The sequence below is a fragment of the Stegodyphus dumicola genome, chromosome 1, assembly GCF_044657685.1.
Source record: "Stegodyphus dumicola isolate Sdum_Otavi_A_Nest chromosome 1, ASM4465768v1".
Taxonomy (NCBI): domain Eukaryota; kingdom Metazoa; phylum Arthropoda; class Arachnida; order Araneae; family Eresidae; genus Stegodyphus; species Stegodyphus dumicola.
Genome location: NC_140768.1, coordinates 90741936 through 90766937, shown reverse-complemented (window position 1 = coordinate 90766937; position 25002 = coordinate 90741936). Strand labels below are relative to the sequence as shown.

Below are 25002 nucleotides of genomic sequence, written 5' to 3'. Positions count from 1 at the left end.
CGTGTTATTGTGTCTTAAACATTTCATTAATATTCAAAAACAATAATACACATCTATTTAATGTTTACATGCTAGGAATAAAACAATATTCAAAATCTTATCTTACGGCTTACACTGAATGTTTCCTTGGCTACTATTTTGCTTAGTTCCTTTAATACTTTGTCAGTCATTTTTAAGTAAGATTCTGTCTGAAATCCATCCAACATACAAACAGCAGTTACATCTAAAAAAAGCAAATATTACAGATTAAAATATAGAAATCAAATGCAGGATATTTAGCTTGGATTCTTGTTTTAGGTAGTACAATAACATCACACAACATGTTCCAAAATATTTACATTAATTGCTCAGATGAATGTGGTTGTACTGCCAAATGACAAATCTTAAAAGATTTTACATTTATCATCCATATAATAAAAATGTTTTGCTTTTCAGGACAAGCAGAGTAAATCATTCAAAAAAAAATAATAATATGGATACCTCTTAATAATATCCAATAACAGATATTGCATTTTATATTTTTAACAACCTATAATATGTTAACTACAAAATCTTTCACACTAATTCTTGCATATACTAACATCTGCATCCCAAACTAAATATAATGAAAATCTATAGTACCATATAACTTGCTGCTTTCCATATATTTTTATTTTGACTGCATTCAAATTAAGATCTTCCTTTTTCAAATGGTTAAAGTGTGTTTTTAAATATTTTAGTACTTTCTCATTTATACCAATTTATATTTTAAAAAATACAGAAGCAAATGCCAGAAAACTCAAAAATGAAATTCGTTTTTTTTTTTTAAATTTTAATTATACTTATTGGTCAAGTTTTAGTTTTATCAGTTGATGATGACAAGTATTTTTATTTATTTAATGACAATTTTCACAGTAGACTATACCTATATTTTTAAAAAGCAATTCTTTTTATTTACTTTTTATGCTATAATTACATACTATTCCCAAAATAGTTCCAAAAACTTTTTCTTGTGAATTCATTTTAAAACTACCTGATATATGAATTAATACAAAGAACACTAGCAATTCCAAAGATGAAACAAATTCATAACATTTCATTAATATTCAAAAACAATAATACACATCTATTCAACGTTTGCATACTAGAATAAAAAATTTAAAAAAATATATATGTTCAGAATCTTATCTTATGGCTTACACTAAATGTTTCTTTGACTACTAACATCATAGCACAGCACAGGAAAGATTAAAACATTACTCAAGCTATAATCTACACTTGAACTATAGGCTTGACTCAAAATAAAAACATTTACAGGAAAACTGCCTCAGAGTAAAAAAAGTAAAATTGTATGATTTTCGTGACAAAGAAAATTTCATGTTTAGATAATTATAGCTAATTTAGAAATTGAGGCAATATGAAAATACGTTGATTCCAGCTATGAATCAAATTAAAAAGACTATTAAAAAACAACTACCATATTTACTTGAAATCAGACCAACTCTTTTCAGATATATTTTGAAATCTGGTATTTTAATAAAAGAAATTGTTAAATAACAGGAGAGTTTAAATTACCATACTTTCTTAGCTGTCAACCTTGAGATAAAAAAACTTGGAGATTTCTTGTGCCAAAAGCCAGGAGGTATTCATGCTGCATGGCACTACCATTTCAAAAGAACTCCAAAACAACCTAGATTTGCTGTAACTCATGATTCAAGTTATTAAACTTCTATAATATGACTGACATAAAATACATTAATATTTATTTATATATTTTAAATTTTATGCTCTTTAGCTAATTCCATGTATTAATTTTATTACACTTTATATTAGGAAAATATCAAGTAGGCAAGAAAGGCTTCAACTTGTGAAAGAATATTTAAACATTATAAAAATAAGATTACCAATTTATGTACCACTATGTAGATAAATTTAGTCTTCTATACATTAATAAACAAAATTAAATACAAATACTTAGTGATTAAACATTAGTTAATCTTTATATAAAATTCTATGTCTACAGTAGTTTAAGACCATTCAGATCAAATACAATTTGGTACTGTTCTGTTTAGTGGACTGGACTCATTGCCAAATATTTTGCTAAACTCACCAAGAGACATGTTCATGTGAAACTGCCAATGTTTACTTTTAAAATCGCTACAGAGTTTACTTTTTCTCAAAAAAAGTAAAAGAATGTCTTTTCAAAATTGGCAACAGGAATACAAATTCTTAAGATGCAATGGTTACTTGCATATTTATTATTATTGCCTTTACCATGGATATGAAAATTCTGGGACTTACCTAATGCTGAAACATCTTCCATACAACTTCTTCACAAATGAGGAATTATCCACTTTGAAAGAAAGTGCATGAGAAACCATAAAATGAAGCTCTACTTGAGTTCGAAGGAAACACCGAAATGGAGAAGTGAAGATATGATGGAGAAAGAAAAAGCATTATATTCTCAAAACTAGTTTGAAAGAATCACTTTCTTAACAGCAATTCATTTCATTTATGCATGGTGTTTCGAATTAATTTTTATTGAATTTTTTCACACATCAATTTGATATGAATCCTTGCACTGTTGCTTATTAGAACAGTTATATCAGAGAAATCTGAGGCCATGTATTATTGTCTAGACTGTCAGTTAAAATAAGTGGCATTGGTAATATTGTTGAAGTTGACGAAAGTCTGTTTTTGCATTAAAAAAGCAATATTGGTACAATATGTTTATTAATTACAATGCCTGATTGCTCTGCCAGAAGTTAAACTATTGAAGAAAATATTATTAATGGCACTATAATGCCTAATCGCTCTGCGAGAACTTAGTTATTGAAGAAAATATAGATGGCACTGTAATATACTCAAGTTGGGAAGCGTATAATACTGGAGAATAAAAAGAGGCCAGATTTGAATTTTATCTGCATTAAATATAATGCCGGTTATCATATGCAGATAATTGAAAGGTTATGGAGGAGTGTGAAATGGCAAAATAAACTTCAATATAGCACTGACCATAGAAATATAGATTCTTATTTAATTGTGAGGCAGCAGCAGTGCTTTAAAAAACACAAATGTTTTCTGACATTTTTAATGATATCCACACTTTCATGTCTCTGTATTAGTCTTAATGTGCTAATCAAACTTTTATTTAATTATTCAGATTTCATTGGCAAATGGTTCAATTTACATTAAAAATTTCTAATTTTATGAATATATGTTACATTATTTTCCCCCGCTAATTTTTCCTCAACTTAATCTTATTGTAAATACTTCGGCGACTATTTTTATGCATTGAATTTTTCACCAAATTTTTAGCTTTTGATAATACCTGAATCCAGCCCCAATAACAGAACAGTGCCTAAAATTTAATAAGACAATCTATGCTGAACATCATTAAGGTTAGGGGAGTAAAATCTGTACATTTTAAGTTTCATTAATCCACTAAATTTCATTTATTGATGAAAAACACTAATGGCTAAAAATTAAAAAACTGAAAGATTCTATGATCTACTGGGAGATTCGGCCACTGCGTATGATATAGAATAATTCACACGATAATTATTATATATATAAACTGCATAATTGCTGAACTAGATGAGGCCATAGCCTCATCTAGTTCAGCAATTATGCAGATGATTACTAACTTTTCTTTCTATACTAAAGCAACCAAAAAAAAAAAAAAAAAAGTATTTTATTACTTACATCCTAATTAAAACCATACTTTCAATATTCATCTAAATTTTTATGAAATTTTATCCTAAAATGTAAGAAGAGTCTCATACTCATGAAGGCCTTTTTTTCAAGTAAATATGATAATTATAAGGAATAATATACTTATTTCCTTGTGATATATCCCAAAATAACTTGTGAAGAATATTATTATCTTAAATCAAATCATATTGACTATTTGATACGTAAATAATTTCTAATCTTGCATTTATCTAATTCATTAAAACCACAGAGAGATGCAAAATTAGGAATTACTCATTAATAGACTGGAATTTCAAACAAAAAGAATTTATATGTAAACCCACAATTACAACATTAAAGACTTACTCATACATACCTAGCATAAAAAGTTAACTATCAATATCATAACTACATAACCTAGCATAAAATATCATAACTTTATACCTAGCATAAAAAGTTAACTATCAATATCATAACTACATAAACACTCAATTATTTTTTAATGTTTTCTTCAACACATTTACATGTGAGATATATAACATACATTTAAATACAAAATATACTAATGATTGAAAATAAAGAATTCTTCTTAAATGGAAAATATAATTACAATTGAGAAAAAATACCGTTAAGTGGAAAGAACAAAAATATTCAATTGCATATAACAATAAAAAAAATTACAGAAAATTCTTAAATTGTTGTACCTTCTAAACATTTTTGCAGCTCCCTAAGTTCTTCATAGGCTTTTGCTCTTCTGTTATGGTTTTTGTATTTAATTTGCTATTTTTAGTAGAACTGTAATTAAAATTGTTTCATTTTTCCTGTTCAATGTACCACATGAGAAGTTTTAAGAGAAAGCTACGCCGAAAAAGTAAAAAGTACAGGAGCATGCGTATTTAACAAATAGATATCTCATAATTGCTTTTGCTTTCCAGAAACCTCGAGAATAGAAATTACTAGAAGCTTCTCATGACTGATTTAAAAAGCTTATAAAAGCCAGACAGAAACATCTCAGCTTAGTTGTTTTAGTGAGCTGTTGTTGTTTACTCAGCTGCTGCAATTTTGAGATCGGATTAGCTTTCTCTGTGCTTTGAATTGTATTTTAATGTTTTGGTAGTTTAAAATATAATTACTGTGTGATATTGTACGAATATCTCTGAGGAAAAATATCAGCATTTCATTTTATCTCTTGTGATAAGAATAAATTTTATTAACTTTTCAGCAGACTTGTGCCTTCAATCTATTAAGAACCCGTATGCACACAACACTTTTTGGTGTCAGGAGTAGGGTTTGAATGTCAGTCACAAGAGTGATGGAAGAACAATTAAGGCAATTCATGGCGGTCTTTGCTGCATTTAAAGAAGAGATGAAAGATTCAGTTAAAGCAGACATGAGAGCAGTTAAAGAAGAAATGAAAGAGGCCAAATATGTGTTAAAGCAGAGATGGATGCGGGTCAAGGACATGTTAAACAAAAGATTGAAGCAGGTCAAGAAGACATGAAAAGAGAAATTACCTGGATAATAAAAAACAAATCTGAGGCTATGGAAGGCAGAATAGATACTAGGGTGGCAGAATCAAGTTGGACAAATTGAACAAAAAGCTTCTTCTGTGAAAGAGCAAATAGAAGAAAGAGTTTCGGCCATGGAACAACAAATAGGTTACACAGTTTCTTCTGTCAAAGAAGAAATCGAAGGAAGAGTTTGCGCCATTCAACAACAAATTGATGACAGGGTTTCTTTAGTTGCCTAGAAAGTTGATGCCTTGAAGAAATTTGTAGCGATGGTAGGAAACAATTCTGATTGTTTTAACCATGCTTCCTCGTCCCTTCCACATATGACAGAAAGACCTCTTGGCAAGTACCGTAATTTCTGGAAGAAAGGTCGCATCAGCGTAAACGCCGCACTCGAGAAAAATGGCAGGAAAAAAATTAAAATTACACAGAAACGCCGCAATAGATTAAATTGCGCATGACATCGTCGTGGGCCATATAGATGCAAAAACTCAACCTAAGTCCTGATATATGACATACTAGTTAAGTTTTTAATAATGAACTATAAATAATATTTTTAATTATCGATGTATTGTTTTTTAACCCCTTCGTGGCGACTGTCACGTATACGTGCCAGCAACGAACACACTTATCTACCGGCCGACCTGCAGGCGTGCCAGAGCATTGTTGCGTTTTCTACCGACTGTCACGTATTTGTGCCAGTACCTTGGAACATTTTTCAAACTATAATTTCTGCCACAAGATGGCACTGTATGTCCATATGGTTTCAGATACATGTACATAAGACCTTCTACTCGAAATGAGAGAAGCATGACTCACATACACGTGTTTTTGATTATATAAACAAACGGGGAACTAAATGTTTCAGAATGGCGTGATTTATGACGTCTCTTTAAATCGCACTTTATTCGCACGTGGTAGTTGTTTATTGTAAGTAGAAGTTTTATATGCGCTAAAGCGTTGAGTATTTCGGTTTACAGTTCAGTTTTTAGAAATAATTAGATCTTGTTAGACGTGAATTCTTTCTATTTTTACCGTTTCAATGTCGAAGCGTCGAAAATGTTTAACAGAGCATGAAATAGCAGAAATGATGCAAAATATTTCAGATATTGATTCTGAAATTCTGATATTCTGATATTGATTCTGAAAGATTAACTGAAAGACATTTTCCAAAACTTTGTTCAGAAGAGACTGATAAGAAAATGAGATGACGATGCTTCGTTTGTTCACATTCCCGGAAAAATCCTCCAAAACGGCAAATGAGTTATTACGAGTTCAAGGAATGTAACGTAGGACTGCGTGTAGATCCGTTTTAAAATTTTTCATACGAAAAGAGAATTTTAAGTAATATATTTAGTTTTCAGATGTATAATGTTAAAAGTCATAAAATGGTGAGTAATTAAAATAAAATGTGTAGAATATGCATTTAAACAAGAAATAAGGTAATTAAAGTATATGTATAAAAATATCTATAAAGCATAAGCCGTTTAAATACTCTATAGAGCATTATTAAACAATGCGTTGATACTTCGGAGATTTCATGGATTTAGGCTTAGTAGCAAAAAAGCCCCCGGCCCTGGAGAGACGCTCGCGAAAGACATTGCCGGCCTCCGCGATAAGCGCGCGTTTTCGCTACCCGGCTCGAAGGGGTTAAAAGATTTACAAGTCTTAAGCTTGCGTTCTGTTGCGTTAAATATATTCTCTTCATCTTAAATCTTCTGAAGTTTAAATAGATAAACACGGATTATAAAGGTAAATTGTCTATTTGCCCTCTATCAGCAAACCGAAAAAACTGCCTAATATTTCCCTGTAAGTAACCGTAGAAACTAAGGCAATCCACCTTAGCAATTTTTTGAACTTCCAAATGTAAGCAAACATATAGTCCACTGCTGTTGCATTCCTCAGAAAACCATTCTAACTCCCCTACTCCCCGATGAAAATAATAGAATCGCCTCTCTCATAGGCTGCCGTTTTGGGATGTAGACGCTAGTCTTAAAAACTATCCAACAAGTACTTGTACCCAAACTGATGGGATCTGTATCTGGCAGAATGCCAAGAAAAATCCATTCATGCTGAAGGGGAAATACGTCAGAGTTCGTTATTGCGAGGCAGGTGGAGTCGTGTCCGCCTTTGAAAAAAATTGTAGAAAAGGCAGCGGTGGGGAGAGGATGGGTCCTGGAAGATTCATCGAATGGCAGAGGAGAGAGACTATTCGAACTGATAAAAATGTTGATTTGAAAGGGAGAAGAATGTTATTGTTCTGAGATCTCGATTAGGGTGAATAAGGCATGTAGGTCTGTTCAAGGGAAAGAATGTAAACAAAATAATGTTTGCAAAAAGCAACTGAGTGGTCTTTTGTGTGGGAACAGCACCAGTCTATGCACAATGACAAGGCCATCCAAACTATGTACAATGACCATCATAGGAAATATTTTATTTTATCATCATAGGAAATATTTTATTTAGTGCACCTAAATGCCGCATGGGTAGAAACGCCGCACCCGCTGAAAATTTAAGTTTTAAACATGTAAACGCCGCGGCGTTTCTTTCGGAAATTACGGTATATAAGATGCAATTTGCAATGGTGGCAGAAGCGAACGGATGGGATACTCAAGCTAAGGCCTGTCATGACACTGCTTCTCTGAGAGCAGACACAGTGCATCTTTCCACTCTTGACACAGAAGCTGATGCTATCAGAGAACTCTCCCAGAAAAACAAAGGCTAGATTTTGAATCTCTACCTAGCGCATTAGAGGTGCGTTTTGGGGGTGGGGAATGTTTGAATGACTACAGCAGGTTTCAATTAAAATCCTGTCAACAGAAGACCATGGAAACACTCCAGGAGCTCGCCACGGATGTTGAAAGGCTATCGTACCTCACCTTTTCGGAGCAACTGACAGAAACAAGAGAAACCCTGCCCCTGCAATACTTCATCAACGGCATTCGGGATCCTGATATACAGAGCTCTGCGAATGGCGGGTGTCAAGAACATAAAAAGTGATTTAGTGTCCACCATGATATTCAAGGCAGCCCAGCAAGCAACTCGTAGAGATCGCCACCCAGTCAGAGCTGTGCAAGTCCGCAAGTCAGTGGATCAATTATTTAGATGATTTATCCAAATAAGTCAATGCTTTGATATGGAGTAGGAGTGAGAACAAACTGGCTCTAAAGTGTTGGAAATCTGGTACTGAAGGTCACATATGACTGAATTGCAGAATACCATATGAACACGGAAAATAAAACACATGATTTTAACAGACAATTAATTGCCATGAGACAGAAAAGAAGTAACAAGACGCAAAAAGAAGTAACAAGTGCTGGAACTGCGGAGCTGAAGGCCACATGCGCAGGAACTGCAGAACATCTCAGGGTACGGAAAATAAGACCATTTTCCAACAACGACAATGCAGGAAACAATTTAATGATCATATTGTGGAGTAGAGTTTGAATGAGAGCAGGAAACCCAATTTCAAAGAACTCAAGATTTCTGCTATGAGTGGCAACAGTAATGGGCTGTTCATCAATGGAGTTCCTTGCGATATAATAATTGACACAGAAGCTAATGTTATCATCATTCAGAAAGATTTAGCTCAACAGTTTAAAGATAAACTCATTTGGATGCCATCCTATGTTACCCTCCAGACTGTGTCTGGTGATAATATTGACACAAATGGGGAATTTACACATGAATATTGTGTTTGGAAGTGCCGCCTACTATCACATGGCATATGTTGCAGATATTACAGATCCTTGCATAATCAGATTGGACTTTTTAAAATTTTTTCTTGGACTTAAACGCAACAAACTCCTATTAGCATCAGAGTACACAACTATCCATCATCAGAAGGGATCTTCACCTGAAAACGCCAGTGTCTTCTCTGAAAGACTCTGCTCAGAAAACTGCCAAAATCATACTAGGGTGGAAGAGAAACAGCAGACTATGCTCTTTGGACATCACCTTCGTCTCTGCCTTGTGATGTTTCTTTTTCTTTTTCTTTTTTTTTTTTTTTTTTTTTGTGGCCTTCTGGATGTGTCTTCATCACTGGAGAAATACATTCAAGATCTCCAGCCCCGGTTTGAAGTGATGCACAACATTGCACGAGAACGAGTAAACTTTGCGAAGGAGAAGATAAAGACCTGATACGACACCAGAGCTACTGGACATCGATTCAGCAAAGGAGACAAGGTGTGGTTGTGGAATCCGACTCGACGGAAAATACAGTCTAAACTACAGTCACTTTGGGATCATCCATATACAGTCCTAAACAGGCTGAACAACGTCATGGTTCGGATCCGCAAGTTATTGAACTCTAAACCTAAAGTCGTTCATTACGACAGGTTAGCTCCTTACTATGACCATAGTATGTAGATTATATAATTGTAAATAGTATAACAGGGTTCGTAGGCACATTTTAGTTAAAAAAATAAGCACCTAAGATGCAGTGCATGCAGTGTTAAAAATAAGCACATATAAGCACCTAAGATGCAGTGTGTGACGAGTTTTAAGAGAAAGCGACACCGAAAAAGTAATAAAACAGGAGCATGCGCATTTAATAAATATATATCTCATAATTGCTTTTGCTAAGAGAAATTACCAGAAGCTTCTCACGACTGATTTAAAAAGCTTATAGAAGCTGGACAGAAACATCTCAGCTCAGTTGTTTTAGTGAGCAGTTGTTTATTTAAGCTGCTGCAGGTTTGAGATCGGATTAGCTTTCTCTGTGCTTTGAAGTATGTTCTATTTAACGTTTTAGTAGTTTAAAATATAACTACTGTGTGACACTGTGATATTGCACTAACCTATTACGAACCTGTATGCTCACAACAAATGCAAAATATAGTTGAGAAAAAATACCCTCAAGTGGAAAGAACACAAATATTCACATACACATAACAATAAAAAAATTCTTAAATGTTGTACCTTCTAAACATTTCTGCAGCTCCCCAAGTTCTTCATAGGCTTTTGCTCTTCTATATAAGGCTTTCACGTAGGATTTATTATATTCCAGAGCTTTTGTTGTATCATCTATTACAGCTTGAAAATTTTTCTGCAAAATAAAAAGTCAACTTATAATCCAAATACAATTTATACAATTCAGATTTCATATACTTTTTATGGGTACATGAAATCTGAATGGTATTTGGGTATTTATTCATTATCCCATTGACCATGAAACTGTCACCAAAGAGCATGATTTAGTGCTAATTATGAATAAGTGTGACATAAGGAAAAGCAACATCTGCATGTTTGTTTGATGTTAATACCAAATATTTCTCACTCAGCCACCTTCTGCTTTTATGAACAAGATATAAATTAGCTGTTGTCACCAATTATTTTTTCATTCTGTTTTTAAAAAATTTAAAATTTGGGACCAGCAAGTACAGTCAAAAGTCTTTAATCCGGACGTCCATAATCTGGAATGATCTCTAATCTGGATCTCAAAGCTACAAACTTTCTGCGCATGCATAAACGCATAATACCTTTACGCACGCGCATAATACGTTTACGCATGCGCATTTAAGGTATAATGGACAGTATAAGCTAAGCTAAAATTATCTATTTCAATTAATGTTGCAGATTGCGTTGTTCCTTAATCTTCGAATTTGATCCGGCTTATTATTTTTTGCAGACTGTTAGAGCAATTTTATAAAAAGTAAGCTTGAACTTTCGATTATGTCAAAAAGAGTTTCCAATTCTGGAGCTGCCAAAGGATCTAACAAAAAGTGGATAAAGGCATGAAGAAAGTGACAGAGAGGTGATTTGTTTCTCTAACCATTCCGAAATATGTTTATCAATTTCACGCTGCTCCGCGGGAGAGGGGACGTAGCGGCACACAATGAACTGGAAGTTGATCTGTCAGCACCTCATCTTTAGGGCAGATGTTTTTATTTTATTCGCCTTATAATTCCTCACTAAACGTAGTGTTTCATCTCGATGTACTCCGATATAATTTAAATCAATTTCCTCGTCATTACAAATATCATGAATACACATCAAATAATTTTCTGGTTGCAATTTTCTAATTTCGACTATGCGTAATGTATGCTTTACGCATGCGCGCGTTGAAAGAAATGTTTAATAAAGTAAACATATAAATATTAAGTTTTTTTTTTGTAAATTTTGATAGCCTTTAGATCATAATTGCTCTTTATTTCATAAATTACAGTATCATATTTTTAATTTTATAATTTCTGCATGCCATCTTACCAGATTTAAACTGATGATCTATAATCCGGAAAAACCGACAATCCGGAATCACCGAAGTTCCGACAAGTCCAGATTGAAGACTTTTGACAGTAGTTGATTATTTTCACAATTATGGGATACTACTGTCAAAAAAAGTATGTGTTATTGACAAGACATGGCCATTTAAATATGGGCAACAAAACAGTAATAGACTGAAACAATTAGAGTAAAACACTGCTTAACACAGGGTTTACATTCCATCAAAGTAGAGCATTATATGAAATAGCATTAAACAAGGTCATCTCATCATGTAAATAATGGAGTTAGGGGAAAATAGGTACAAAATACAAAAATTTTTTCAAGTATTTTATTATTGAAGATCATGTTTATATGTTTTTTACAATATGTTTTTTACAACAATACAAAATGAATACTTATTTCGTACAAATATTGCAACATAATAAATGAATATATAGAAATAAATAACAGCATTTATATTTTAGATAGATAAAATATAAAAGTTATCAATTATATTTTAGATCATTCAGATTTTTTTGCACTTCCAATTTTCTGTTTTTTATCAAAAAGGTATCTAATGCCATTTGCATTTTTCTTTTATGCTTCGTAGGAAGTTGTCGATAAGGGGACAAGGCATCCATGACACCCGGTCTTGCCCTTGATCTCCTAGCAAAATCTGCGTCATTTTCAATAAATAAGTCTATAATTTCTGTTATGAAAGCTAAATTGGTTTTTAGACATGCTGTTGAAAATTCTTTCTGTCTTCTTTAGAATCGCTATTTTTAATATTTTTGTGTTCTTGATCCACTAATTCCTCCAGCTCATCATTAGAAAGACTCTCTGCTGCTTCTTGCAAAATTTCTTCCACATTTACTTCATCTTAACACAGTGGCGTAGCGAAGAGGGGGGTGTATGATGCCCCGGGTGCCGCTCGCAAAGGGGCGCCAAATGGTCTCCAAACAAGATTTTCATCATATCACTGTGTTTTTTTGGGGGGAGGGAGCAAAAAGGTATTTTGCCCCGGGCGCCAGTTATGCTCGCTACTCCACTGTCTTAACGTGTTTGTTTTGCTAATTCCACTATTTCATTCATAACAACAACAGAATCTCTAGTATTAATTTAAAAGTCAAAAATCAACGTTATGTTTTCAAATTTTCACAGGACGAGTTTCAAGTTCTGAATGATTTCATTATCAAAGAACAAATTAACATGGTCACCTCAATGTTTGGGGCATTTTGTTATTTGAAAACAGATTTAAGTTAAGATACAGATATCAGATATTAAATTTTTATACGTATTGTGAATACCTAAGTTCTTATTCATTATGTAGAATTTAAATCCAAATATGTAGTATTTCTGAATTGGTTACTGTTCTTTTATCGAGACTGCGTTCAGAAATGTATGTATGTATGTATGTGTTCATGTAAGTATGCATACATATGTATACACATATAAATACACATTCGAATCCGGTCCTGATAACAGAATAACCTGAATTCTTTAGCTCCAAACTTTTTATTTCTTTAATTAATTAGGGTTATTTGTAAGTTTGACTAAGCAAAGCCCACAAGTACTATCTGTCTAACAAAAAGGATAGTTTTAAAGGAAATTTTCTGAGGCAAATTGCCTCGATTCACATTAAATTTGATTGTCTCTTTTACTTTCATGAAAGGACAGGACTCTTATGAAAACCATCTTAAAAGATCCATATTTTAATGCAAAAAAATTAGCAAAAATTAAATTTCTGAATGAAAATATACACATTATTTTAAATTTTAGAATGAAATATTATGCAATATAGATGGTTACAAAACTTTAAATTGTTTTTTCCTTCTTCAGCAAACTGATTTTCCTATAAATCTTGATATTGCTCCTCTTACCTTTGTAAGAAAAATTTTACTCAAGAGGGAATTATATCAGACTGTCCTTGAAATCGATAAAATTTTATTACATTATATGTCAATCTGAGGTTGTTATTTTATCTAATTTATAAAAAGTGTTTAGACTATATACACATTTAAACAATTTACATTTTTAAACTGTTCTATTAACACATAAAATACTCACTAAATTTTCAAAGGCAGCAGCTCTGTTTTGATGAAATGTGGCTAAATCATTTGAATGCTTTGATGGACATATTTCAATGGCACTTGTGTAGCATTCAACTGCTTTATCAAACTGACCTTCCTTAAAAAGTTTATTACCCTTGTCCTTGAAAGCCTTTGCTTTTTCATATGGAGTCTGCAACATAAGCATTATTAATATAACAACAATGAAATGTCTTACAAAACATGCATTATAAAATACTGTAAAACAAAAAAACAAAAACAAAAACAAAAGACATATCAAGAAGGACTAATGCAAATTGGACACAAATTGATATGCATACAGATTTCAATGAAAAATGCAAAATTTTTAAGTTTGGTGGTCACAAATGAACATATGACATTCCAGAGCACCTTAACTGCAAAATGGTAGGATATTAAAGAGGACAAATTTCGATTCCAGGTCATAAATTCTTTGCAAATTTCATTCCATGTACTCAAATAAATAGTAATTATGCCTTGCGTACAGATGTTCGAACAATAGGCACAGATTTCAGCATTTGAAAGAGGACATGTAGTTCGGCTCAGAAAGAAGCCGGTTAGTCTAATCAGTGAATTGCTTGACGTTTGGATAGAAGCAATGCCACTATTTAGATGATGTCGGCAGGAATGGGTGAACCATGGTCAAACACGGCATCAAGAAGAAAGTGGTCATCTTAAGAGATATAACACAACATAAGGACCGATCAATCGTTACAGCAGCATTCAGAGCCCCAGATTCATCATTCTCATCAATCCTAAGTGTAAATGGCGCTTCAGTGACTACAAGGACCATTAATAGGTGGCTCAGAGGAAGAAGACTGTTTACAGCACCCTTGCGCTGACTACCATTGACCTCTGTACACCGACAAGTTCGCTTGCAGTGGTGTTAGGCACATTCCAAATGGAATATCAGTAAATGGAGTAGAACTGTCTTCAGTGTACAGCCGTGACCTTCGAAAGGGAGAAGGCCATGACACTTAATAAACATGGCGGAGCTTTCCGTCCGATGTTATTGTCGGAAAGTCATCTAGATTTTTAAATTTTCGTCGGAAATACAACTTTATCATGTTTCTTAGTTAATTAAAATAGCTGAAAGAAAGGAGGCTTTATATACATACACACTTTTTAAGATTTTTACAGATATTTTAATTAACTTTGTGCATAAATATAACTGAAAGAACCGAAGAACAAACGAAGATTTTACAAAAATTTAAACTCTGATTGAAAATTGCCACTGTCATGACAAATTGGGAAGGGTTTCTTAAGATAATAATTAATATTTTACCTAGGTTCAAGTATTAATTTATTCGCATTTCAGAGCAAAATATATAACCACCAACTTCTATATCTGCAATGTATGTAAATGAAATACTATATAAATTACTAATAAATGTGATAAAAAATATTTTACTTATATTATATTACTTTTATATTTTACTTATTATATACTTATTTTACTTATTATATTACTTTTATATTATTTAGGTATCATACAAGAAAGATACCTAAATCTTATAACAAAAAAGCCTTCCAGCATTCATATTTGAAATGAGATAACTTAACAAACAACATTATACAGTCAAAAGTCGTTAATTCGGACACCCATAATCCGGAATGATCTATAAATCCAGACCTCAAAGCTACAAACTTTCTGCGCATGCATCGTGTTGACGCATGCGCGTAAGACCTTTACAGCTGCGAATATGCGTGTGCGTGTGCGCAAAATACGTTTACGAATGCGCGTTTAATGTATAACGGACGGTATAAGCTAAGCTAAAATTATCTAATTCAGTTAATGTTGCAGATTGCGTTGTTCCTTAATCTTCAAATTGGATTTGGCTTATTATTTTTTGCAGACTGTTAGAGCAATTTTATAAAAGTAAGCTTGAACGTTCGATTATGTCAAATAGAATTTCTGATATATATTTACTAATATGTAAAGGATCTACAAAGCGAAAGCATGTTTCGAAGTCCATTAAACAAAAAGTGGAATTGCTGCAAAAAATGGATAAAGGCATGTCCTTTGTTTATCTAAACTTTAACGTTTGTTTATCTAAACTTTGTTTATCTTTAACGCCGCAGCACGCAATGAATTGGAAGTTGATCTGTCAGCACTATCCTTATCTTCAAGACAGATGTTTTTATTTTATTTGACTTATAATTCCTTACTAAATGTAGTATTTCATCTCGATGTACTCCGTCTTTGATGTGATTTACATCAAGTTCCTCGTCATTATAATTCGCTTCCGATAGTGAAGAAAATGACACAGAGGTTATTGAAAACGAAAAAATTTCGATTGACAAATTAGTCGGTATTCTCGACACAGCAATTATAGGACTTGAACAGGGGAACTTTGTAACTGAACAAGAAATTATGTCTCTTTATAGAATTAAAGAGAATGTATTATCACATAAAAAAACGAAGCGACTTAAACAACTTACATTGTAAGAAATGTTTAATAAAGTAAACAAATAAATATTAAGCTTTTTTTTTTTTTTTTTTTGTAAATTTTGATATCCTTTAGATCATAATTGTTCTTTATTTCATAAATTATGGTTTCATATTTTTAATTTCTGCATGCCATCTTACCAGATTTAAACTGATGATCTATAATCCGGAAAAATCGATAATCCGGAATTGCCGAAGTCCCGACGAGTCCGGATTAACGACTTTTGACTTTATTAGTTATTAGACATATTTAATGTATGTGGCAATATTTTAAAAAACACATAAACTATGCAGCGTTTGAAAGTTACCAGAAAAACGTAACAGAATTACTATTTCAATTAATAAAAAATCATTTACTGTTTTTTAAATAGCAAGCTGTTAAAAGTACAATAATTAGTAGCAATGCTGATCATTTTTAACATCATTTCTTTCGATATGTAAATATATTTATATACACTTGTTTTAGACAATGGCAGATTCTCAAGGCCATTTTATTCATTTTTTCAAATCAATAATATTCCTTTGGATACTGCGCAGAAATGATTTGAATAATATACACAATAGCAAGAAATGCACATTTAAATCTGCTCTTCATTAAATAGCACACAACAAAAAGTTTTTTTCCCCATTTATCTTGAATTTTATTGCTATCACAAGCATAAAAATTAACAATGAAAATGGAATATATTCAAATGTAATAATTAAAAAACATAGCTTGCAACATTCGTATTCATACTAAGAGATATACTACAAATTCCAAGAGAAAAATAACAGAGTCGCAATTTGCACTTAATGTAAAATTTAATGTTTTTTTAAATATTATATGATTAAAAATGCAATAATTATGAATTACAATATTTAGTAGTAATGCAGATGTTTCTTAGCACTATTTCGTTCAAACATATGCAGATGTATATACACATTTTTAGCTTCTAAATTTAAAGATAATGGGAATTACGATTATCATTTATATGCTTTTTATTATTTTTTTATTGCCAGTTGTGTATGTTGTGTCTTAGGTTATTTCATTTCAAATATAAATGTTGGAAGGTCTTTTTTGTTATAAGATTTAGATATGTTTTTTGTATGAAATATTTTTATCACATTTATTAGCTAATTTATATATAGTATTTCATTTACATATGCTGGAGATATAGAAGTTGATGGTTATATATTTTGCTCTAAAACACAAATAAATTAATACTTGAGCCTAGATAAAATATTAATTATTATCTTCCCAATTTATCATGACAGTAGCAATTTTCAATCAGCGTTTAAATTTTTGTAAAATGTTCGTTTGTTTTTCGGTTCTTTCACACTATTTTGTGCATATTTATGCACAAAGTTAATTAAAATATCTGTAAAAAGCTTAAAAAGTGTGTATGTATATAAAGCCTCTTTTCTTTCAGCTATTTTAATTAACTAAGCAACATGATAAAGTTATATTTCCAACGAAAATTTTAAAATCCAGATGACTTTCCGACTATATCATCGGACGGAAAGCTCCGCCATGTTTATCAAGTGTCATGGCCTTCTCCCTCTCGAAGGTCACGTTACAGCCCCCTTCAAACTGAGCCCTAATGACCAGCAAAGATATATCTGGAGATGTCCCGACATCGGTGAGATATCAATCTGGCAGTTGCCCACCATACAGCCCAACAACTAGGAGTGATGGTCTTGGGGGTGCCATTTCATTTAATAGCAGGACCACTTTGGTTGTCATTTGCAGCACAGCGGTATATAGACAATATGCTATGCCCTGTTATATTGCCCTGCATGTCACACCATCCTGTGCTTACCTTTCAGCAAGATAATGCTCGCCAACACATGGTGATAGTTTCTACTGCTTGTCTTCATGCTTTGTTCAATGTTACCTTGCCCAGCAAGGTTGCCCTGTATCTCCCCATAGAGAACATTTGGAGTATTACGGGAAGGGCTGTGCAACTAGCTCGGGATTCTGCTGACCTAATGTGCTAATTTGACAGAATTTGGCCTGATATCCTGCAGGAGGACATCTGCCAACTCTATCAATCAATGTCAAACCAAATAACTGCTTGCATAAGGGTAAGAGGTTAACTACCTTGCTACTGACCTGCCCAGTAGCAAGTTACTGACTGCCCATTTTGTGAAGTTCTTTCTCTTGAATAAATCATCCAATTTTTTTGAGATTCAAATTTTTCTTTTTTTTTTTTTTTTTTTTTTTTTTTATGTGTGTGTGTGTGTGCATGTGCATCACATCTACCAATTTTCATTCTATTTAGATAACTCCTTCCTGTTGTTTTTTTACCCTTGGAGTGTATATTACCTCATAACCTATCCAAAATTAGAGAATTTTATTCTTTACTGATTTAAAACTATCGTAGCTACAATGGTATGCCTAGTAAATATCAGAATTTTGAAAAAATAGTTAAATAAAATAATTACTTGGTACTTAGTTCTTTTAATCAGCTCATGATCTTTGCTTCCCTGCAAACACCGTACAAACTTCTAAAAATCAACTTACTAATAGCAATGGTCAAATTATTCAAGTCAGACCTGAAATGTTGAACTTTCAAGCAGAATTATGGGGTACTCTCTCAAATAAAAGGATTATTCACGCAGGTGTCCCACAAGGTTTAGTCTTAGCGTTATGTCTTTTTAACATTTATATGACTTATCGGAACCACTCTATAGCCAAAGTTATCAAATATGCAGATGATACTTCTATCATGGTGAAATCGATCAGGCCTTGCCATGTAATAGATCATTTACAAATCAGTCTGAACACAGTTGCACACTGGTTTGAGTTATGGAAATTTAAACTTAATGCAGATAAATGCAGCATCCTCCTATTTAGACATTACAAGAAGAACCAACAAGTGAATCTAAACCTCAAGATTAATAATCAAACTCTCCCATTTGTATATTCCACAAAATATTTAGTAGTTGTTTCAGATGAAAAACTAAGTTTCGAAGAGCAGGTAATATATGCCTTAAACAAGGCCAACATTGCTCACATGGCAATTTATAGTCTGATAAGGAGAAAATCTAACTTAGATTTATGCATTAAAAAAAAACCTGTATGTCACAATTTGTCCTCTTTTCTATACCATTCCTGTGTGGGCAACAGAACTCAAGAATGACAGGAAGAAAATCATTATTTCCCAAAATAAAATCCTGAGAGCAATTACTAATACATAGTGGTTTGTGTTAAATCAGTGACTCGACCAAGATCTTGAACCTCTGTTTGCACAAAATTACATTCTTGCAAGTTCTCATAACTTCTTCAGGAAAATATGAACTCTTAATTATGCTCATATTGCATAGTGAGCTGACTATGACCCTACCATTGAAAAACATTATTAAACAACACACAATTCATCATAATCCTGCATATTAATCTGCATTGTGATTGCACCTGAATATATTGGGTAAATTTCATACCTTCGTTTAGTAACTAAATTACATTGCACTTCATTTATATTCTTATCCCATTATCCTTTTGTTGTGTGTATCAAAGACTTAGAGAATTAGTTTAGCAGATTTTAGATCTTCATTTCATGCTTCCTACAGATACAAGCTGACATATTGCAGTAAATCTTCTACCTGCCTGTCCGAAAACCTTCATCACCAGCACAGATCTGCGTTCTACATCTGCGATGAAATTGAAGAGTAAAATGCTATCATGGCCACAGTAACTTGAAACAGAGTTTAATTTTTTCTGCAATTGTTTTGCACTTATATCAAACTAACAACCTAGAGCTCTCCCAAATCCAGGTCAAAACTAACTGGTTGCATATATGTTTCAAAGCTGTGGTCAACAATCAAACACTGTGGCAACACTACAAGCAGTAATGGTCTCGTCCCAGAAAAATGTATTTTTTCAATAATGTTCTTTTTTGTACTCAGAAAGAATGGGAATGGATTTTTTTAGCGCAAAGGGCGTTAGCCCAGAAGGGCTATTAATTTTGTTTTGGCATTTTACATTGAAAACTTTAAATGGCAACTCACACAGTTGCCATCAAATATTACAGCCCTGCGTGAAATTAAATAATGAAGAAGCTGCATAAATGTATGTATGTACCTTTCTTGCAATATGATAAAACAATAGTACCTACAGCCAAATTTTGAATAACGTACATTTCTACCTGAATATAAGCATCTGTAACCCCAAATTTGGAATTCGTATTATTATCTATTTCATATTTTGTAAAACTTTCATGAATTTTTGATTAAAAACTCAACAATTTCAAAGTGAGCAATGGTAACACTGTAAGGGAGGGAAAAAATTATCTAAAGCATGCAAGACTGCATATCGGAAATTCTAAACATATTGTTCATTTAAATTTTTTCCCCATTTTAACATCAACTTCAGACCAAACACAATAAGCACGTATCTGTGTTGCATCATTCTTTTTAGTAACTATTTGCAACAGAAAGTTCTTGGGACATCTTTTAAGTTTTACAGGTGTGTATGACATATTTGCTAAATTTGCATTAGATGTAGAAGCAATCTAATATTTTCAGATATTAGGTATTTTGCCAAATAATCACGTGTTTGGGTTCTCAATGAAACTGCATGTACAATGGAAAAATAATATTAACTACTGGAAAAAAAGCATTTCAATACGAACTGGAAACTGCTGTGCAGGAAATATTTTGTCTTCTTGTACAGCAGACTTTATGGAGAAATAGAGGCAAGCTGCAGAGAATAACAAACTACTTAATATGATTTGGAATATCATTGCCAAACAATATCAGATGGAAATTAATAACCCTGTTTAATCGATCAGCAAAGTCATTAATACATTCCATTACCAGAATGTGCCAATAATTTGTTGATCATGAATCAAAAAGTGCTAACTAATAGCCAAATACAAAGGAAACTCAGATCAAAGACGTCTCGCTTTACGAACATTTATCTGAACAAAGATTGCCTCAGATGACAAATGGTGTCTTCAGTTGTGAATATGCAGGTAGGTAATATATGATTTTTCAAGGTGTTTTGAGGTCACATCTGCCACATAATTGATAATCATACACTTCTGAAAGCATGCTAATACTTTCAATTTTTTAACTCTTATTAACAAAGTTTGAAACGAGTAACCTTGCAAGATCATGAACTTGGTCTGGAAGAAATCATGGATTGCAGAGATATAATGAGAACACAAACAATTAGGACTATTTTGTTACCTTTGATACTGTCTCTCTAGGCAGAACTATAAGCTTGATAATTAACAGTGAAAATGTGCAGTAGTTACGAGAGTTCCATAAAAATGAGCTCAACAAGAATGAACCACAGCAAATTCAAAAACAGCAACAAAATACGATTATGGAAGGACAAAATATCTTAAGAGGAAGAAAGAAAGATGACCCTAATTCCCTGAGCCACGAAATATGTGCAAAAGGGGATACAAATTTTAAATGTAATGATAGCACTCTGATAAAGCAGTAACAAACAACAGCATAAGCAATTTCAATGATAGTGTCATGTTTTAATTATGAAGCATTTAAAACTGTAGACAATGCATATCAGATGGGTCAAATTTTAAGTAAAATGGTGGCCTAGTGACTCTCGAGCAAAATCAAGTGGCAGTAAGAATCAAAAAAGAAAAATAATCAAGAGACAGCAAATCCTAATTTTTGTGGAAAGGGCCCCCTCATTCAGAAAATAGCATCTCTTGCTTTTCTCTTCCTTATAATTTTTCATTTCTGCTCACCACTCTTTTATAAAGATAGGCCAAAATTAAATTAAGTTCCCATTTACTTAATACCGAATTACTAGTTATTTAATACTGTAGTTGTCTTTTTTTTTTTTTTTTTTTTAGATTTAATTATTTCTATTGATTTTGTGTTAGACAGCACACAAAGTACTGCTGAGAAACTTAAAAAATAAAAAATCACCTGGGGCCCAGAAATAAATTAATGAATTTTACATTAAAACCTACAGGAAAGAAACTGTTTTGTTTTATGAACATTTCAATTTGGCAAATGAAATTCATGAACTGGGGCTTCACTATATAATTAAATGCTGTACTTTGAAGACATACCCTTTAAAGGTTGATAAAAGAATTGTAATTATTAACTATGAATATATTAATTATAATTAACAATTAAATCAATGAAAATGATTATGGTCACAATGCTTTGGGTTTGCCAATGTCAAGGAATTTTAATGATAGATTTTTAAGAAAGGAACAAAATCGACAATATAAAAACCACTGTATCTTGTAAACGTAAATTTAAACAAGCATGTATTAGCATAATGAAAATAATCATCCATTATGATTTCAGTTTCTACCAAATGCTGCAATTCTGTGTATTTTTGTAACATAAACTTGTTAGCAGGGTAAAGGATGCAATTAAAAAGAATGGCCACAGTATGAAAGACAAGTGCCTGGCCCCAGCCATCACCCCAAGCTCTTATTGGACACGACTTGTGATGTCATATAGTGACAAACAGAATTCTCTGCAGCATTTTTGCACACCAAAAGCTTGAGCCGAGGCCATTTCAGCGCTAACACGGGAGAAGCAATAGGAGACGATAGAATAATTTGCCATATTTGCCAAAAAATTACAAAAAAAAAGCTTCGGAAACATATTGTTAATATACATTGTATTAGAAAAAAAGGCATAATTCAATGTGCAGTCAATAACTATTTAGCAATATTTTTTGTCATTAGACGAATATCAAAGTCATTTGGCAATAAGCACTTTTCATAAGATATAAAAGTTAAGAAACAAAACAATAATGCATAAAAAAAAGCATGATAACTCCAACTGACAAAGACAAATAAACGATGTTATAAGTGCTTTAAAAATATCTTATCACTTTATCTAATTTTTACCATAAATGAAGAGTAATTAATGCCTAGAATTAATTAGAAAATAAAAAATTAATCTGACTACGAACAATTTTGAATCCACACAATCTCTGTTTAACAAACAATTAATAAATGAAAGGAAGGTTATTTAGTTAACAAACAGTTCATTTTTATGAAGAAATAACTAGCTTTTACATTTATATCAGTTTTAAAAACACTTTTTGTAAAATAAACTGCTAGTTCATGAAAATTGCGGCAGACAAGATTATTCTACACAGTAAGACTTAAGTGCTATTTGTTGACATTGCTGAAGAAGCAAATCTTTTAATGTCTCCTGCTATATGAAATTATACAATGTATTTCCTAAATATCAGTATAGCGCTACGAATTGCACTGCATACAGATACTAAACCAAACGGTATTTATGCATCATAAAGTTTTATCTATTCCAATTAACAATTTAAATAAAAAGAGGCAACATATTTTCTTATACTGTTATGTTTGTTTTAATTGCAAATATTCTGTTACATTGCACAAATTCACATTAACAAAGGACATAACCAAGTAATATAAGTTCCCCTTGACATAACTCAAGCGAAACATATAATAGAATCTTTTGATCCTGACATCATAAACAGCAACCAATAAGAACAGGGGTGGTAGCTTTGGGCAGGCGCTTGCGTATGAAAGGGCTTCATGCAGAAAAAGAGTTGTCAAAAATATTTTACACTTCCTTAATCAGGCCCATCTTAATATACATAATCCCTACTTGGGTTGTTACACTAGAAACTTGTAAGTGATTTATGCTTTGCAAAATAAATTACATAGAAACATGGTTCAAACACATTCATAACAGAATCATAAATGATATCTTAACATAAATCATTTCAATAACTTTATTCTTAAGATTTGCCACAACTTCTATGGCAAAGCCTTAATCTCTGTTTCAAGTTAAAGTTTGCAATTTCATGCAATTTTCATTTCAAATTCAAAATTGTCATGCAACTTGGTCCAATTTACTTACAAATATGGTTCACAGATATAAATGAATCATGTTATAATGCAATAAAGATTTTTTTCCATTTTGATTTTTCCCTAATTTATTCCTATATTGTTCAAAGAGCTGAGTTCAGAAGCAGAAAACTCTTCTTTAGTGTCGGCAGGTTTGAGAAACTTTTTGTCAATCCTGCAGATGGTACTAATATTCAAACAACTAAATCATGCTGAGAAATTTTGAAGATAAAAATTCTACAGAACATATGGAGTACTACATTGCAAATGCTTCAATGTTACTTTACAAATCCATTATTAAAAGGGATGACATTCATTATTAAAAGTGATAACTTTTTTGGAGGCCATGCCGCACAACATTTATAATGTATATGGCAGCACAACTCATAAAAATTATCCTTTTAAGAGCCCAACAACTTTTGTTTTGTAAAACTTTAAGGAATTTAAATTTAATGAAACAATAAATTTAACAGGTTATTAAATTAATATTTATACAGTCTTATTTTTCAATAATCATTCAATAAGTTATTAAATATTTATACATTATTATTCTTTTCATTTTTGTATTCTTAAAGATTTGTATTTATTTTCAAATTTAAATATAGCATTTTAGTGACACCAACTAAGAAATCACCACTCAGCATGATCATATTTTGATTATATGGACTTCTCAGATTGTTTACATTTTTTACTATTATTATCCAATGTGCATCAACTCAAAAGTATATAAAAAGTATTTTACTTAGCATAACAGCTTGCACATTATCACTAAAATGACTCTTAATAAGATTAATAAAAAAATACAATAGAAATTCATAAACATAAGGTTAAAAAAGACTCTAGTTTCTTTACGGTAGTACAGGGTCATAATTTAATCCAAGATCTGAAATACTGAATATATTTGAAATCTGAAATACATCTGAAATAAAATTTTATTTAAAGTACAGATAACCCCTGAAGAATATGGTATTTGAAGAACACAAGTACCTACCCCCGAATTACACAATTTCAAACTACATGATTTTCCAGTAATTCTTAGCTGCCCAAACGACGACTCCTTTTTCCATGAGGTCGCTTCTTCCGCTGAATAGGAGAGAAGGATTTTTCCTCTGGATTTTCAATCTTGGATTGCATTAATATTGTATCTTTATCCATATGTGATCTTAAAGCTTCAACACTGAATGCAAGTTTGAAAGCTCTTCTACCATATATGGTTTATGAAGATCCCAACATTCCATGTAAGCACACCAAATATAATCAGATAA

At 32.1% G+C, this 25002-nt stretch overlaps 1 protein-coding gene across 1 annotated transcript in view; it reads right to left on the bottom strand.

Moving 5' to 3' along the window:
- Tom70 (translocase of outer membrane 70) overlaps positions 1 to 25002 on the bottom strand; it is a 66234-nt gene that overhangs the window by 35430 nt on the left and 5802 nt on the right. The window contains exons 2-4 of the mRNA XM_035371337.2: positions 13455 to 13628; positions 10104 to 10230; positions 114 to 223 (exon numbers count right to left, since the gene is read on the bottom strand). Of these exons, the coding sequence (XP_035227228.1) occupies positions 114 to 223; positions 10104 to 10230; positions 13455 to 13628 (411 nt within the window). The remainder of the gene's footprint in view (positions 1 to 113; positions 224 to 10103; positions 10231 to 13454; positions 13629 to 25002) is intronic.